The sequence below is a fragment of the Leucopleurus acutus genome (genome assembly GCF_964270905.1).
Source record: "Leucopleurus acutus genome assembly, chromosome: 14".
In the NCBI taxonomy this organism is placed as follows: Eukaryota; Metazoa; Chordata; class Mammalia; order Artiodactyla; family Delphinidae; genus Leucopleurus; species Leucopleurus acutus.
Window position 1 is genome coordinate 72,570,235 of NC_139156.1, and position 15,392 is coordinate 72,585,626.

Genomic DNA, 15,392 nt, shown 5'->3' on the forward strand with positions numbered 1-15,392 from the left:
GCTCTTTTCCCAGAGTTAGAAGAGGCTGACGGTAGTCTACTGCCACCTGGTCTCCGTGTCAAATTCAGCGTATTCACATTTTCTAGTTCTTTGCGATGTGGATCCCAGTTACCACTTTGATGATCTGGCCAAGCTCTCCATGCAGAGTTGTCTGATTTATCCCAATTTTAGGATCTTTCTGTGCATCTTACTCCATGCTGACTGGTTCTTGAATCACCCTCGGGACCATTCCCATTTCATCATTGTACTTGAGACTGAAACCGTGACGGGAATGTCAGGCTTGAGAGGAAGCCAGGGTTTGTTTTAAACTAATCGGACTGACTTTTGGTTTTTGTGTTATTCTTGTATCTACCTATATCAAAGGGTGGAACGTCACTGGGTTTTCTAAGACTATGAATAATGGCTTTGGAAATTTTTCCATTCCTTCTAGGTTAAAGAACAAAAAAGCTTCATTTCCAAGGGTTGGCTGTTTTACACATATCCAGAGTAATCGATTCTTACCCGTCCTCTTTGGAATTCAGATGCAATTTCTAAATTTAGAAAACTCCCCCACGTGCCCCCCCCACCCCCACCCCGACCCTGCCTCCAGCTTAAAGCGTTTTGTTCCAAAGTTCACCTGTTTAATTTCCAGGGTAGGCAATAGCCAGTTCTTTCCAATTAAAGTTTTGAAGATTCTTGTTTAAGTCCCTGACATACCAAGAACTCGTTACTGGTACTTGTTAATCAAGAGTTAACCAAGTGGCCAGGTGAAATTTTCACAGTGGGTAGTACTGTGAGAGCTTCACTTGGTCAACACCTTCCCCGTGATGGCTGCCAATAACGGAAGTAGCTTCTATCTTGTGTCTGTTTACAGGCCCCTTGAGGAGACTTTGGAGCTCTGACCCCCACAGTTCAGTTGTGGCCACAAGGTGGAGGTAGTGGCCTAGAGTCAGAAAGAGAAGGGTTGACTGATCCTACTGTCCCTGGGAGAGAGGATGGATGGCTGCACGGTCTTAAGGCTCTTTGGAAACTTTAGTGACTAAATGCTTCTAAAAAGAGGCCCAAAGGCATACATTCTCCCAAAGTTAATGATTTAGTCCACCGTAAGGCTTCTTTCAGACCTCAGCACCGAAGAAATGGATTTCCACAATGGAATGTGTGCATTGCAAAGCCCTAAACTAGAAATTATCCTCAGATCTGGGATATCAGGTCCTTATTTTATATTTTTAATTTTATTTAAAAAAATTTTTATTGGAGTATAGTTGATTTACAATGTTGTGTTAGTTGCAGGTGTACAGCGAAGTGAATCGGTTATACATGTACATATATCCACTCTTTTTTTGGATTCTTTTCCCATATAGACCATTACAAGTCCTCATTTTAATTAAGATGGAGAAAAGTAACACCATCCTAAAACTTTCCCCCCTTTCTTTTGGGTATGTCTAGGATGATTATATGTTGGGGAATTTATTTGTTTTAACTACAAGTAATTTTAGTCGGTGTTTAGGGGGGAATGTTTGTTTTGCTCTACTGTAGAAATAAATGTCTTCCATGTTTCCATGGATGTGATCTGATCCTCTCTTGTGGCCATCTCTTGGGATTATCATCTGTATTATAATATTTACAATACATTGTAGTCTATATAATATAATATATCCTATACTGAAATTATTATCAGAAGAGCCAAGGCATGTGCTGTACTATGCATTATAACGATATATGTGTGTAGTACATGCCTTTGCTCTCCTATCTGACAATAAACATATTTTTAAAACTAAAAGCTATTTGAAGACAATTATCCTATGTAGTCCCGTGCCTTGCCGCTGCTTTGTTGGAAGAGTTTAAATAAAGTGTGGATTTAGACAGGTGCCTGAAAAGCTGTAATTTGTACTTTGAAAGGCGGTGTAGGGTAGGTTCAGGGTCTGGGTATTGGACTTGAATGGAACCAGATGTGAACCTCTTTCCTCTGCTGAATATCTTAATTATTTATTTTTTTGGTAGCAGCTTTATTGAGTTATAATTCACATACCATTCCAAACCATCCATTTAAAGCGTACAATGCAATGGTTTTTAGTATATTTAGTGTTGTGTAACCATAACCAAAATCCATTTTAGAACATTTTCATCACCTCAAAATAAACCTTGTCACTCAATCCCCTAATCCCGTTAAGCAACCACTACTCTACTTTCTGTCTCTGTGTATTTGCTTATTCTGGACACATCCTATAAACGGAATCATATAGTGTGTGGTCTTGTGTGACTGCCTTCTTTCACTTAGCGTGATATTTTTATCCATGGTGTAGCATGTATCAGTACTTCATTCCTTTTCCTGGCTAAGTAATAATCCATTATATGGATGTACCACATTTTGTTTATCCATTCATCCTTTGCTGGACATTTAGGTTGTTTCAGCCTTTTGGTTATTATGAGTAATGCTGCTGTGAACATCCATGTACGATTTTTTGCGTGGACATGTGTTTGAATTTTTCTTGGAAATTAGAATGGAATTGCAGGGTCACACACCAACTCTCTGTTTATCTTTTGGAGGAAATGCCAGACAGTTTTCAAAGTGGCTGCACCGTGTTATTGCAGCCATCCTGGTGGCTGGGAAGCGGCATCACATTGTGGTTTTGTATTTCCCTGAGGCTAATGATGTGGAGTATATGTTCAGGTGCTTCTTGGCCATTTGTATATCTTCTTTGGAGAAATGTCTATTCAAGGTCTTTTTATTATGGAATTATAAGAGTTCCTTATATATTCTTATACATATAATATATGTATTTTATAAGATACAACTCCCTTATGAGATACATCATTGCAAATATTTTCTCATTTTCTTTGCGTGTTCTTTGCACTTTCTTGAGCGTGTCCTTTGAAGCATAGAGCTTTTTTAATTCTGGTGAAGTCCAATTATTAATTTTTTTCTTTGGTTGCTGTGTTTTGGTATCATATCTTAGAATGCAAAGTCACGAAGATTTACCCCGTTGTCTTTTTTGGGTGCTTACATTTAGGTCTTTGATTCCTTTTGAGTTAATTTTTATATGTGGTGTAAAATAGGATCCAAGTTCATTCTTTTGCATCTAGTTGTCTCAACCAGTCCGTTTCTGAGCCTCAGTTTCCTTATCTGTAAAATGGCAATAATAGCAAACCTGTGTCAGGTACAGTGAATGAGACTGTAAGGTGATTTGCATAATGCCTGCTACATAAGCACTCAACATAAGGTAGCTGCTGCTGTTAATTTTTAAATAAGCATATATATGTGTGTGTGTAACAGAATCACTTTGCTGTACACTTGAAACAAACACATCTTTAATTAACTATACTTCAATTCAAAATAAAAAGAAACTAAAAAAAAACATCTATATTTTGAACCTAATGGGTTGAACCTGCAGAAGGGGTATTGGAAGGCCTCTGCCAGGGATTCGTGTTGGCCATACATGTTTGTTTTGAAGGTGTAGCTTAGGTTGTAACGGTTTTTAAGAGGGCACCTGGGGACTTCCCTGGTGGCGCAGTGGTTAAGAATCCACCTGCCAATGCAGGGGACACGGGTTCGAGCCCTGGACTGGGAAGATCCCACGTGCCACGGAGCACCTAAGCCCATGAGCCGCAACTGCTGAGCCCGTGTGCCACAACTACTGAAGCCTGCGTGCCTAGAGCCCGTGCTCCGCGACAAGAGAAGCCATCGCAATGAGAAGCCCACACACTGCTACGAAGAGTAGCCCCTGCTCACTGCAACTAGAGAAAGCCCGCACACAGCAACGAAGACCCAACGCAGCCAAAAATAAATGAATGAATGAATGAATTAAAAAAGAAAAGAAAGAAAGAAAAAGAAGGCACCTGCCTTTTCTTGTAAAGCAGAACTTATCTGGGTTTGGGACTAAGTCTTAGACTCCTTGCAAGGTGGGCTCCAATTAACTCACGTGCTGGAGGCCTAATTTTAAGTTAATCTCACCAAAAGTCAGGCCTTCGGCATGGACGCTCGAATTAGTCAGATAGCATTTGTTCTTCTCTTAGAATCTGAGATCTTTTCATTCTTTAAGAAGGGAATGTTACCGGCTTGATCATCAAGGGGTCTGGGCTATCAGTGGTTCTGTCGGTGTTTTGCAGGATGAGAATTCATAGAATTGTAGAGCTGCAAGGCCACATCGCGGGGGAAGACTACTCTGTCGTTACTTTGTCCCCAGCCCCTCATGGGGATGTGAGAAAGTGGGGAAATCACGAGGAAATCCAGGGGCAGGGGCATCAGATCTACCCAGGCTTTGGAACCACAGCTACCTGCACCCGTTTCCTCTTCCTCCAGAACTTGCTGCCTAGGAAGCAGGCTTGAGAGGAAAATGGACCAGCTTGGCCTGTAGGTGGCCCAGCCTGCTCATACCTGCTCACACTTTTTCAGAGAAGGAAACCCAGAGGGAGATCAAGAGGCTTTCTTCAAGTCACACAACTTAGCATTCTGAATGTTTAACTCCAAAAGATACTTTATAAGCAGATGTAAAAAAGCATGTTCAGAAAACTGTAACGTTAGGTGGTCTCTGCAGCACTAATAATTAGTCTAATAAACTGGATTACTTTAGTCAATATGACTTTAGTACTCTTAAGGGCTCTTTCTAACACACACTGGTGGGCACTGCCTATTCCGACATGTGGTCACTGTTACATTTAGGTGATAAGAACATTTTGAACTTAAAATATTCTCTAAGTGTCAAGAACTCTTCATCAGAATGTGTTCTGTCAACTAGGAAGGATTTTCCTTCTCCTGAGGATAACTAGCATGAAAGGGCACAAATTAGCTTATTTATTAAGTGAAGTTCAGCTCAGCAGATGTGAGAAGCTTCTGTGCACTTTGCACAGAAAGTTATAGGAAGGAAGAAAACAGCCATAAACAGGTGGATTTGACACTTAACTATTATTAGCTAGTACAGTAGAAAAATGTGGAATAAATTGGTTGGAGAATTAAATCATGTAATTCAGCTAACACTTAATGACGAACAGGGATGCCTGTCATGTACTAGACCTCTTACTCTTTTCTCCTGTGGTTGGCCCAGTAAAGTTTTCTCAGTTATTTCTAGAATTTGGGGTGTATTTTCTTATCGGAGATGCCCTTTCGTCCCAAAGCACAGACACCCATTTCTAAAGGTTGGCTTTAGGATTGGAATGGTCATTTTATTTATTAGCATCTATGTGTAATGACAGTATCTCAGCCCCTGTAGTTTTGGGATACTCTTGGGTTCATATCTCCCTTTCACCTGAATAAGCTGTGTGACGTCAGGCCAGCGATTTGATCTCTTCTGTGAACAGACGTACTCTCTAACTTGTAGGTTTGTTGGGGGGGATAAATCTTCCATTCTGCCTCTCCTCACGCTCCATCCCTATTGAAGTTCTTTCATTTGTCTTGTCAGGGAAGGAGAAATTATCCTCTTCCCTTCTAGGTTTTTCTGGCAGAGAAAATCAACAGAAGTTTAATGACATGTATACGTGGGAGAGAAAATTCGTCAAAATTGTCGAAGCCCTCATTTTAACACTGTCTTCACTAAAGACAAAAGAGGATGTTGTGGGCAGAGGTTTGGAACTTCAGAGGAGGAGAGGAAGGCAATTGACAGGCAGAGGGAAAAGCAAACATTGGGCAAACAAATGTTTGCTAGGCAGAGACAGTGGGACAGAGAGGAATTTCAACAAACAGGCTTTGCTGGATTCCTCCCACTCTACATACCTGGGTCATGCTACCGTTATCATGGTGATAGCTCCCTTTCTGGAACAGGTCCTCTACCTACATTCTTTTAGGCAGTTAGGGGGAAGGTCAAAGGTTCCTCCTGATTCTTTGGGGCCTTAAAAAGAATCAGCCTAAATCATTTATTTGTTTATTTATTTAAAAATTGAAGTATAGTTGATTTACAATGTTGTATTAATTACTTCTGTGCAGCAAAGTGACTCAGTTATACATATATATACACTCTTTTTCATGTTCTTTTCCATTATAGTTTGTCACAGGATATTGAATACAGTTCCCTGTGTTATGCACTAGGACCTGGTTGTTTATCTGTTCTGTATATACCAGTTTGCATCTGCTCATCCCAGACTCCCAGCCCATCCCTCTCCACCCCTCCCCCACCTTGGCAACCCCCCCAGTCTGTTCTCTATGTCACAATCAGCCTAAATTAATCCTTGTGCCAAATAGACCTATTTTGGGGTGGCAAGTTTTGTTCCCCTGCACAGAATTGTTCCCATGTGGATTGCACAGCAGTAAATAAGTTTACATGGTGACCCAGTACACTGATGTTTTTGTAACTGTATTTATGACTGGGACAAGTTCTGTGAAACACTTGCTTATGTGCTTTGCACTGATTTTCTGTTCAATCCTATTTCGTTTTTAGCAAAATGTAGGTGACAACTGACTTGAACTAATTTCCTAATCCAATAGTGGGTCACAACCTGCAGTTTAAAAATCATGCTCTGATGTGCCCAGTGCTTTCCTGCCCCCAGGTTTCCATGGATCTGTGTCCTCTGCCTGGCCCATTTTCTCCCTCCCCTGCCCCATCCCTACTTAACTGTTACCCAGTTTGCTCCTCTAGTCACTTTGGGATCTGTGCTCCAAAGTGTTTCCATGACGTTCTGTCCTTTTCCTGTACCACTTGGTACACAAACAGCAATTAACAATTAAATCATTTCGTTTCTGTGAGCTCCTCATAAGGTAAAGGAGGGAAGGTACGATGTTAACCTCACCCCTGTATCCCTGGTGACTCACATATAGTAAGCGCTCCCAAAATTGTATGTGCTGCCATTAATAAAGTGTTCATCTAATTTCTGTGGTACTTTGCCCTCCCCATTTTCCAGGAAAATGAGCATACATATTATTTGAGCCTCAAACGTCTCACCACCTTCCTTGATCTGGTTGTCCATCTCTTTAATCCACGGATCTGTGTGACTGTCTTTTTTGTCCATGCTGCACTTGTGTGGCACACATTCTGCATTAATTCAACACACCTTTATTAACATGCCTGTCGTCTGCCACAAATTCTGCTAAGAAAGATGACGTCGGGTCCCTGGCCTCGTGGAGCCTGGTCCAGGGAGGCCAGTGGACCTGTGGACAGCGACGAGGGATGCCCTGTGCCGAGCTGTGCTTAGGGGAACAGCATTACTACTGCAGCAGGATTCCCCCCTCCCGTGTAACCAACTGAGAAGGACCTGAAGCTCCTTGGCATTTGGTTTAATTGTTTGTTAATTAACACACATGGGCTGGATAAATCTAAATCGAGCCTTGTTGCAGGGAAGCAGGGATGTGAGAGGAGACAGAAACGGGAGAGAAGATAATGCAGTAAAATGTAGATACAGGTTGCATGGAGTAGAGATGCCGAGAACACAGAAGAGAGTTCCTGCAGAAGACGTGAAGTGGAATCCCTCTTCTTTGTTACTGGGAAGGGGAACAGTAGGGATTTTGGCAGTCTGCATGTGCGGTGTCTTTGAGGACATAAGCTAGTCTTTTTTTTTTTTTTTTTTTGTGGTACGCGGGCCTTTCACTGTTGTGGCCTCTCCCGTTGTGGAGCACAGGCTCCGTCCGGACACGCAGGCTCAGCGGCCATGGCTCACGGGCCCAGCCGCTCTGCGGCATGTGTGATCTTCCCGGATCGGGGCACAAACCCGTGTCCCCTGCATCGGCAGGCGGACTCACAACCACTGCGCCACCAGGGAAGCCCTTGAAAACTTTTTTAATCAAGCATTTGCATTGTAAAAGTAATCCATTGCTCTTTCAAGAAAATGTGGTAAATGTAAACACAGAAGTACAAACATGAAAAAAATTACCTAGACCAGAATCCTCCCCAAACAACTGCTATTGATATTTTTTCTTGATGTGATAGTGTATTTGCAACACGCACTGTGGTATGTGTTCTTTCCCCAGGATTTCTCCACTGTGCTCTTGATGTAGCAAAAGAGTTTACACCCCAGACTTTGAAACCTGCTTTCCACCAATGGTAATTATTTGGTAAAGTGTCCCCTGGAATTATGAACCCATTATGCACATTTGTATAATACTGTGCTGATGTCAAAGTGATAAAAACTTGAGCTCAGAAACCATATAAATCTGACTCATTATATATGTATCTATTGCATAAAAGACCTTCATTTTCAGGGTCATTGAACAAAAGCAAAATTTACTGAGCTGGTAAACTATGAAAGTGTTATTTTCACATATTAAATATTAACGGGGTTTTAATATTATCCTGAAGTTCTGTCCATTTCAAAGAACAAATCTAATTTTTATGGGAACACAGTGTTTGAGAAGAAAAAAGTTATAAGCTATGGTAAAGAAAGTTAACTCTTGGCAATCTGGAAAATTCTGTCTTCCAGATAGCTAAGCCTTCACTATCATTTCTCCTCTGAGAGTTTATTGGTTCACTCTGTATTTTAGATATGTGAATTAATATCCTAAATTAATGGATGTACTATTAGGAAATTGTTAATTTTTAAGATTAGATGTCTTTAAATTTTTTTGTTATAAAAATAGTAAATGTTCATTAAAAAATTGGGTGGGAGGGCTTCCCTGTGGCACAGTGGTTGAGAGTCCGCCTGCCGATGCGGGGAACACGGGTTCATGCCCCGGTCCGGGAGGATCCCACATGCCGCGGAGCGGCTGGGCCCGTGAGCCATGGCCGCTGAGCCTGCGCGTCCAGAGCCTGTGCCCCACAACGGGAGAGCCCACAACAGTGAGAGGCCCACGTACTGCAAAAAAAAAAAAAAAAAAATTGGGTGGGAGCTGGAAAAGGTAGGAAGATAAATTACCACCAACATTACTTTCACCCAAGGGCCGACCCTATTTATCTTGCTATATAGTTCTTCATGATTTTTTTTTTTTTGCATCTTTTTCTGTTCTCTATCAGTTTTTTTTTTTTTTTTTTTTTCATTTTTTGGTCGTGCCGCGTGGCTTGTGGGATCTTAGTTCCCAGAGCAGGGATGGAACCTGGGCCCTCAGCAGTGAAAGTGCAGAGTCCTAACCACTGGGCCACCAGGAAATTCCTTCTATCAGTATATATTTCTTTTTCTTTTTAAAAAATATTTATGGGCTTCCCTGGTGGCGCAGTGGTTGAGAGTCCACCTGCCGATTCAGGGGACACGGGTTCATGCCCTGGTCTGGGAAGATCCCACATGGCCACGGAGCGGCTGGGCCCGTGATCCATGGCCGCTGAGCCTGCACGTCCGGAGCCTGTGCTCCACGATGGGAGAGGCCACAACAGTGAGAGGCCTGCGTACCGCAAAAAAAAAAAAAAAAAAAAATTTATTTGGTTGCACTGGGTCTTAGTTGCGGCAGGCAGGCTCCTTAGTTGTGGCCCACAGGCTTCTTAGTTGCAGCAGGCTGGCTCCTTAGTTGTGGCATGCGAACTCTTAGTCGCGGCATGCATGTGGGATCTAGTTCCCTGACCAGGGCTTGAACCCGGGCCCCTGCACTGGGAGCTCAGAATCTTATCTGCTGTGCCACCAGGGAAGTCCCCCTGTCAGTATATTTCTGATGCACATAGATATATTTCTTTTGAACTGTAATTTTTGACCACCTAGACTTGAAAGTGATCATCCTTTCTCTCCTTTTCTCTTGCTCCTTACTGATGAACTTCCATAGGCTCTTTCTGGGCTCAACATTACACAAGCCAGTGGCGATGAACTAGAACTTGTTTTTAATTCTGAAACCGTATGCACTTGATTGATCAAATAGGTACCTTGGGAGCTCTGTAGTCTATGAACACCTGTCTCATCTATAACACAAATTGGCTGCTTGATTTCTTAAAGATATATATATGTTTTCCAGAAGGCAAAGGTCAGATGTCTTTCAGCCTAGGAAAACTGCCAGGGCTAAGTAAAATTCCGCTGATTGCTACACCAGCAGAGGCAGTGTTTAAGTTTTACTTTACTTGTCTCTGTTGCTTTAATTTGTGAGGGACCTTTACCACAGAACAAGGACCATTGTGCATGATTTCAGTGCTTTTCACATCATTTGCATGTGGTATGTTTTAATAGCCCCTTCATGAATCCTATTAGTCACTTCTTTCCTATATATAAGTAAAACTATGATTAACTTAGATGTATTGGCAAAGTAGGATGGAATGAGGTAATATCTTTTACTGTCTCTACTCTTGCAGTATAAACAAAACTGTCTTAGCCCATTTGGGCTGTTTTAACAACACAGACTGGCTTATAAACAACAGAAATTTATTTCTCACAGTTCTGGAGGCTGGAGGTCGAGGATCAGGGTGCTAGCTTGATGGAGTTCTGCCGACTGCTGACTGTGCGTGTCCTCAGTTGGTAGAGAGCAGAGAGCAGCAAGCTGCAGGGTCGCTCATGACTAGAAAGGACACTAATCCCATCATGGGAGTCCCACCCTCCTGACCTCAGCTAAACCCAGTCACCTCCCAAAGGCCTCACCTCCAAATACCATCACACTGGGGATTTAGGCTTCACCATGTGAATTTTGGACACAAACATTCAGTCCATTACAGAAACTGCATTCATTTTTCTGACTTTGATTTAGTCATGTTTTGAATATTGTATGTTTTATTTTCCCAGGTGATTCTGATATACCTCCAAGGTTCCCACTTTGAACATCTATGGTATTATGTAATAAATTGATGGGAAATCGGGCTAAACTGTTAATGGCTCTCAGATGCTACCTAACTTGGAAAGTTTGGGGGGAATTGTGTTAATCCCCACACCCATTTGTTTTCTTAGGATTAACCCCTGTCTCTTTAAAAAAACAAAAAACAATTAGCCAACTAATAAGAGTTTGGTCAACGTAGGTCTTAGAGTACTCTGCTATTTCTTACATCTGGTATACACCTCTTGTATCACCATCATTCTAAGTACTTTTTGCCGTACGTTGTAACAAACTTTGTGTCTCTGTTCCATGTATATGGTAGCCCTTACGTGGATTAGTTGTCATGGGCTGCCTTCCAGAATTCGTTTTTTCAGTCAGGTGTTTGGGGTTCAACATATATTTTGCCATAGAAATGATGATAATATGGCAGTTAGGCTAAAACCAAGTAGCTCAAAAAGGTGCACTAAAACCTTTCAAAATTCTATCGTTGAGCGCAGTGGTCATGGTAAAGTTCTCATCAGGCTTTTTTTTGGCCAAGTACTCCCTTCCGCCACCTCTCCCCCCACCCCAGCATCACGGCTCTCTTTAAATGGGAAAGTGCTGCGCTGAGAGAGAAGTGCGATGGTGTTGGGAGCCATCTCTTGGCTGCGCCCTTTTTCTGCCTTTTTAGTGGTGAGTGTCTGCCCACTGCAAAGACACAGCTAGGGTGGGCTGTGAATTCAGACAGCCAGCTCTCTTTTTACACTCTAAGTTTATCCATTAAAGAAGTTGTGTATTTATTGGGGGAATATAATAACAACTCTTGGGACCACGTTAATTAACTTTCAGTGGGAGGAAGGGCTACTGAAGAGGAGTAAAGAGTTTGGCTGGGAGGCCACTGACCTGACTTAATTACAAAGCAGCCTTTCAAATAAATATTCTACGAATCGACTATATCCGTTGCTGCCGCGTGCTCACAGACTATGCAGTCAGAAGGGGCTTGGGTTAGCCTGAGAAGTTAATGTCTGGCAGTGGAAGAGAGTAGGTGCCTGTTGCGCGAACACTGAGTTAAAAAGGCCGTTAGCGGGCTTCCCTGGTGGCGCAGTGGTTGAGAGTCCGCCTGCCGATGCAGGGGACACGGGTTCGTGCCCCGGTTCGGGAAGATCCCACATGCCGCGGAGCGGCTGGGCCCGTGAGCCATGGCCGCTGAGCCTGCGCGTCCGGAGCCTGTGCTCCACAACGGGAGAGGCCACAACAGTGAGAGGCCCGCGTACCGCAAAAAAAAAAAAAAAAAAAAAAAAGGCCGTTAGCTATTACGAGGAAGGAGATGGGGGAGAGTATTACAGATGGAGACCCGCACAGAAAAGATCATCTGCACAGGCAAGGAATGCAGCGCTGGGCTGCTGTTTCCATTCCAGCAAGAATTTCTGACTTTGCACGCTGTAAATTTAACGTATACCGTCAGATTTGAGGGTTGTTTGATCTCAGGGCAATGCAAGCACTGAAAATCTACTTCTGTCCGAATTGATAGTACTGGTGTGGACTCTTTTTAGGCTGTGGGATTAGATGGACAGGAGCTGGAAGGGCAGCTCTGATAAAAAACTTCAGGGGGAATTAATCATGATCATAATTAGTACCGTTTCCCCTAACTTCTCTGGTCTTTAGTGTAAGAGCTCCTCAGCAATGCTGAAAAGTTAGGATTTTTTTAGCTGAAAAAACAAGACTGGAAGCCCTGTTCTTTCTAAGGCCAGAGAGAATATGGACTCCCATAGCACTGCCAGCCTGTGTAATGAAAAACCCAAATCCAAGCTGCTGCGCTGGGCTTCCTGTGTTGCCTGCTTAACGGAAACAAATTAGTAGAGCAGACTGGTACAGCAAACCCAAGTTGCACCCCCAGGAGGCCTTGGTTCACTGAAGTGGGCAGCAGATTGATAGCTGGTAGCTCTACCAACAGGTACCAAAAAGAAGCTGAGATTCGTGTTTGTTTTCAACTCCTGTTTCTCCTGCTCTCTTATTTGCTCCTGCATACTCTCGGACTCACTAAGCTACCCCTACTCGGCTCCTCCCAAGTATTATTGGATAATTCACCCCAAATCCTGCTTGCCCCTCGAGGTGCTCTGAACTCGCTGGTTGGGTGGGACCCAACTCTCTTGGTCACCATGGTGACTGATACCCATTCCTCTCCTGGCAGCATCCATCACTTTTCCTGAGTCACACCATCTCCCGGGCCAGTGGTGTCCTCAGCTCTTAAATGAAAGGGTGGATTTAGATGATTTCTCTTGCTGCTTCTGGCTCTGAAAATCTCTTACGGAGCTAGTTCAGACTGAAGACAGCTGCCCTCTTGAGACTGACAGAGAATGATAGAGTGGGTGGCCCCGGAAGGGACCTCGGCCGTCATCAAGGCCAGCGTAGATGAGGGCAGGTGAGTACCTACTCAAAGCCACACGCCACGTCAGTCATACGTGGGCAAAGAGAGCTTTGTCTTGACTTGGCTTTTCAGGGTTACTGATGAGCATGGTGCATGATGACTCTCAAATTAAAAGTCGTTGGGCATAAGTTTCTACCAGGCATCGCTACTACGGAATGATGCCTTGCTTGAATTTTTTTCTCACCTACCAAGCACCCCCTATCAGGTTTCAGTTAAACCTGAGAATAGAGTCCTTAAAGGGTAGATGCCATGGCATTTTGTTTCTTTAAATAAATGGCTGTGAATTGTACTTCAAAGCTTGGCCCAAAATGTGGTCAGAGGATCGCCAAGGTTCTTAGGAGTTCTGCGAGGTGTTCCTGGGTTTCTCCTCCTCACTGCGGGTAGGAACCGTTTAATATCTTGAAGAGCATTTGTGCATTAGGCGGCTCCAAGCTTCAGCACAGAATGCTTCCGACTCGGTGTGACTCCTCTGCCTTTTCCCATGCGAAGAAAGCGTACCGAGGCTGTGTTTCCAGTTGACTCTGTGTGATCTTGGCTCCTTCACTTGTGCAGGAAGGTCTGTCTGTTCTGGTTGCTTTAAAAGACTACCTTTTGTCCAGGGAATTGGTCTCTCTTTACTGTATATATAGGGATCTTTGATCAAAGAGAAATAACCTGCTAAAAAGATACGAACTCTGCTACTTCGACGTCTTTACAGCTGTGCAATCAAAAGTAATTTGTTGAGCCTGTGATTGAAAAGGTAAATTGCTATTGGTTGAAGAGACAGCATGGGGCAGTCACACAACCTTTTCCCCCTTTTAAAAAAGATTCCTGTTAAAGGTACTTAACATCTCAAGCATATAGACAAATACAAAGAATGATATCACACATTCCCTCTCCCCGGCTCTGTGAAGTCTGTTCATCGTGGCACTTTCTACCCCCCTCACTAGCCCTCTTTCTCTTCCTCTCTCTCTCACCCTCTACCAGAGTCTATAATTTGTTTCCTTTACTGTCTTGGCCCCCACTACAGTGTAAGGCCCCTGAGGGCAGACATTTCTGACTCCTTAGTTCCCTGTTATATCATCCCTATTAACCAGTGTCTGACATTGTTCTCTGTATTTGCATATTGCTTTACATTAGTGGATTAAATTAATTGCTTCCGCGTATTGCTTCTTTTTATGAAGTAGAATGCAGTTCGGGGTTCCCTCTGCAACTGCCCACCCCACCCCCCCAAATCAAATTTTCCTCTTCCCTACCTCACCGTAGGTAACCTGTATTGTGAATTCGGCGTTTATCCTTTTTGCATATGCTTTTTATATCTTAGGACATATTTATGTGTACCAATTAACCACTACGTAGAATTGTCTTCAGGTATTTGAGTTATTTATATAAATAGTACTCTAACCTTTCTGGTTTAATGTTGAACTACATGCAGGACTGGGGGAACAAACCCAGTTAAGTCCTGGGACAACTAGTAAGCAGAACTCCTCAAACCCTCTTTAAGGAAGACTTTCCATGTGCCTTGAATAAATGCTGCAGCAACCACTGTGATTCACGTACCAGATAGCAATTAAGCTTTAACATCAAAGGATGAACCTGTCTCGATGTTCTCAATTAAAGTTTAAGAACTAGATGCGCTTAATGTATCCGTGCCAGAAAATTGGCCATTCCTTTGCAGTTTTCTCCATGAAAAGGGGTCCTAATGGTCCAATCAAAAAGAATCTAATTAACGAAGTTTAAGTGGTCTACAATTCTCAGCAAAACTGTTTTCCTTCCTTCAGCTGAGACGAGAGAAGATTGACCTTGAAAATACTTTGGAACAAGAACAGGAAGCACTAGTGAATCGTCTCTGGAAAAGGATGGATAAACTTGAAGCTGAAAAGCGGTTCGTTTAGTCTTGCTGTTCGGTGTTCTGTACGTATGTGTGTGTTGGAGGAGTGGGGTAGCTTGCTGGGTGTGACCGAGGAATGACAATGGGACATTTTAATTCGACAAGTGGAAAAAATGTTGATAGCCTATCCTCCTGTTGGTCACTTCTTTATACTTCTCCCTCACTGACCCGGTAAAATTTCTTTTCATTTGGTATTAAATCCTGTGAAGAAATGTCATTAAGGAGCTATTGTTCACCTCTGTTGTTCTAGAGGATGGTTGCAGTTCCAGCTTTTTACCTAATTGAACTGGCGTCCCCACTCATTTTCTCAAGTGCTTCGGCTATGTGCTGGGTACTGTGAAGTATCACACATTTCTAGAAGGTACTTCATGAGGAAGGCTGGGATTTTGATAGAAAAACGATCATCTGTGTGTTTTAAGACTTGCTATCAAGAAATACTGGTACATATTTAAGGTTAGGGTTCTTGGTGTTAAACGTATATACATGGATATGGAATACGCAGCAGCACATATTTCTTGAACCCCTGTGTGCATATCCGGTTGGGCCCTTAGATTTAGGTACTA

At 42.9% G+C, this 15,392-nt stretch overlaps 1 protein-coding gene across 1 annotated transcript in view; it reads left to right on the top strand.

Moving 5' to 3' along the window:
• Nucleotides 1–15,392, top strand: part of CCDC6 (coiled-coil domain containing 6) — a 114,858-nt gene that overhangs the window by 72,469 nt on the left and 26,997 nt on the right. The window contains exon 4 of the mRNA XM_082854589.1: nt 14,720–14,823. Within this exon, the coding sequence (XP_082710715.1) occupies nt 14,720–14,823 (104 nt within the window). The remainder of the gene's footprint in view (nt 1–14,719; nt 14,824–15,392) is intronic.